The following is a 3491-nucleotide window of genomic DNA, read 5'->3' as shown; positions in this document are numbered from 1 at the left end:
ATATAGGACACGATATTACCTTTATAATATATGGAAGTGTTTAGGATATAATAATAATTATATTTTCTAGTTTATTGAATATAAATCTTAATATAAAAATTGTAATAATCTTCTCATCCATCTGTAGATCCCTTCAATTGCACTTGATTTGATGCTTCAAAGCACTTCATCTTGGCCTGTCGGAACTCACCCACGAAGACTTTGTGATTCGTACTTGCATTGTGTGATCATGATATATTGTTAGCTGATCCAGCGAGAAAACGTTTTGCTAAACCCCGTTGTTTCCGTTTCCCGAACGCCGAGTTGATCCGAAATGGCCTCATCCCTTCTTCGCTTCCCTCTCCCCCGCCCTCACTCCTCTCTCCTTCTCTCCCCTTCCTCTATCCCCCACAAGATCTCCTCTCGTCTCCTCCTCCTCCTCCCCTTCTCCTCTCCATCCTCATCTTCCTCTTCTCGTCTCCTTCTCTCTAGCTCCCATCGCCTCTTCTCCTCGCTTTCCCATTCGCCGCCGCCGCCGCCGCCTCCTGATCCTCTCCACCTCCAGAGCGACCTCCGAGGTCAAGATTCCGACTTCGAGGACCCAGAAGAAGATGATTCCCATGAAGAATCCGAGCTCGAGAACGAGGCGGGGGATGATACGGAACCGGCTGTTGCCGTTCCGTTGCCGCGGTTGCCATCGCCGAAGCTGAGCATTAAGGAGAAGAAGGAGCTGGCATCGTACGCCCACAGCCTGGGAAAGAAGCTCAAGTCCCAGCAGGTCGGTAAGTCGGGTGTGACTCCCTCCGTGGCCGCCGCCTTCGTCGAGACTCTGGAGGCCAATGAGCTCCTCAAGGTTAGCCCTTATTGCCCCTTGTGTAAAAATCGCATTTTGATGTTGCATTGGACTTGAATCTTTTGAATGCAAGATTTTTTTTTCCCCCGATTTTAAGGTAGCTTGAGAAAGAGAGATGCAAAGGATGTTAGTGGTTAATTTCAACCAAGAGAAAAATAAGTTAATTGCAATCAATAATAAGAAAATTGAAAACTTGTAAATGGATGACAGGAGTGAATGAAATCTTTAGTGTTGGCTTCTCTTTTATGGCAGAAATGTCGAGGGCATATATTTACTCTCGTCATGGTATTTTCCTCTACCCTACACTTTAGGTCTTCAGGTAGGAGTCGCTATTCTCTGCATATCTTGTCCCTAAATTTTAGTCATATCCCACGCGAAGGCTTGTGGTAATGTGATGCTAAAAACAGTAACTGAGATGCAACTTTAACTAACTTATCAGTCTTATCTTAGTATTATTTGCTACATTATTCTGAATCCTTTGCACCACACTTCCTTACTATTTGCTATTTCCAAGTAAAAATTTCCTACTGCTAATCCTTTGATAAGACTTTTTCTACTCCAACTCTTCTAGACTCCACAAATCTCGTAATTTTGAGGAATTTTAATAATTTATTTCATGATGTTACCTTACCGAGTTAAGTCCGCCAAAAGTTGGTTTATATTTTAATTTGTCAGGTACATGGGGAAGTTAATTGTTATTTGATTGGGTTTGAACTGGAAACGGAATGCTGCCTTTATTTAGCTGTGATGCTTTCTAATTTTTTAGTACTATTAGAGCAATTTATCAAAATATTGCTCAGGCCATTACAAAATAAGACACTGGACTGGTTCTTTCTGATTTTTGTCTGGATTTCTCTCATTAAGGCATTTAAGGTGGTAAGAGTTATGGTTGTGTGGTTATTGAAATAGGATTTTTTGGCTGTACTAAAACAAATTGTATGCGTCAAAATTGTTTGTAGGTGGTACATTGACCCTACTCTCATTTGTGGATCTCTCATGCACTAGATTCAACCTTTATGATGGCAAGCATTGGTCTAATGATAAGGTTGCTTCACCTATTACTTAGATGACCAAAATTCGAGTCATAGAAATAATTTTTCTATCTGTAGAGGTAATACTATAACACTAATGCACCTTAAACATTGGTCTAGTGATGGTGTACCAAACCTACTTATCAAACATTGAGGGTTCAAAATCTCATCTGATATATTCTTTAAGGTGTTAACTAGCCTAGCTTGTAAAGACTTTGATAGTTTATTGCAAGGTCTTGGGCTCGTACACTGCCTTCGACACTTACCTTTTGCAAAAATGGAAAAAAAAGATGACAACACTGATTCTCCTTGAATCTTGCACTGACAAGAGTCTCATACACAAGGTTCATGGTTGTTCTTTTATGATTTGGGTGACCAGGAATTAGGTCACAAATATAGTCTATCTACTTGTAGAGATGAGGCTATGTATATTGACCCTCCTAAACCTCATATGGATGGAAACCTCTTGTATGTTACACCATTTTTATGTTTAGCTGCAAGTCCCCTGTTGTGTGTGTGTGTGCTTTTTTTTCTTTCTTTGGGCTTGAAAATTTGCTCAATATCATGGTTATGTTTAACTCCAGGAATCTTTTCTTACTTTAATGTTGGTTCTGGGATCTGGTTCAAACTTCAGATACTAAACACCATGATGTCTTTCCTAGAATTGTTGACAGTAATATGATAAATGGCAATCATAGTTCTCATATTATATCAATTCTGAGCTTCTGCCTTGCATAATTAACAAACTACAGAAAGAGACTTACCAGTTTTCTTGTGACTCGAGCAGCTAAAAGTACATGGAAGCTGTCCAGGAGAGCTAAGTGATGTGATAAAACAACTTGAGCAGGCAACTGGATCAGTTGTTGTGGGACAGATTGGCCGTTCAGTCATTCTCTATAGGCCTAGCCTTAGCAAGATGCAAAAGAAAGAAGCTCAGAATACCAGGAATACCTGGAATGCAAAGTCTCCGAAACCCGTTGGCACCTCCAAAATGCAAAGGAAACGGAAAGTGTTTGCTCGTAGCAGCAGATAAAGCCATGCCCCTTCTCTGATGTATCTGTTGGAGTTCATCTGGCAGCACCAACCGTGTAATTCACCAAAATATCTGTCGAAAACCATGTCGCTAGCAAGTTTATGTATATGCTTTCTGGTTGACACAGGATGGATATGGGTTTGGAGACAGGATGTGAGAGAAGTGATGTGAACTTCAAATGTATGCAATGCATTGAGCATATTCTGTGTCTGCACCCTGGAGTGCTTATCAAAACATGGTTTTAAGCCTCCGTCCCTATTCTGTATTGATCACAGATATGTACAACTTCTTTTTCCTCCTTTCTCTCAGTCTGGGGAGACTTTTGGAAAATAGTCTTCACTTTGTCAATGAGCATGGTGTTCTTGAATACATATTTTAGCTTATGCTGTCCAAGTTTTCTGTTTTTGGGTTTTATTGGCTGATGGCTAATGCAATTCTGTTCAGGCAGTCAGTTGTTTTGTGTTGTATGTTAAGATCAGCAGTATACATTGTTCCAATGGAGTTCCTTCTTGCTTGATTACTTGCTTAAGAGTTGGATTTACTGTTTCTAGATTCGGTCTAGTCATTATGATCGATTTGCACTCGTAATTCTCTA

The 3491-nt window shown here is 40.3% G+C and overlaps 1 protein-coding gene across 1 annotated transcript; it reads left to right on the top strand.

The window, feature by feature from the left end:
• Nucleotides 1-281: 281 nt before the first annotated feature.
• Nucleotides 282-3289, top strand: LOC103982792 (uncharacterized). The gene is made up of 2 exons (XM_009399823.3): nt 282-832; nt 2651-3289. Exons 1-2 carry the CDS (start codon nt 314-316, stop codon nt 2894-2896), a joined length of 765 nt encoding a protein of 254 aa, XP_009398098.2. The 5' UTR covers nt 282-313; the 3' UTR covers nt 2897-3289.
• Nucleotides 3290-3491: the final 202 nt, after the last annotated feature.

The sequence above is a fragment of the Musa acuminata genome, chromosome BXJ2-4 (assembly GCF_036884655.1).
Source record: "Musa acuminata AAA Group cultivar baxijiao chromosome BXJ2-4, Cavendish_Baxijiao_AAA, whole genome shotgun sequence".
In the NCBI taxonomy this organism is placed as follows: domain Eukaryota; kingdom Viridiplantae; phylum Streptophyta; class Magnoliopsida; order Zingiberales; family Musaceae; genus Musa; species Musa acuminata.
Note: the sequence above shows the minus strand (reverse complement) of the source record. Positions and strands in the feature narration are given on the sequence as shown.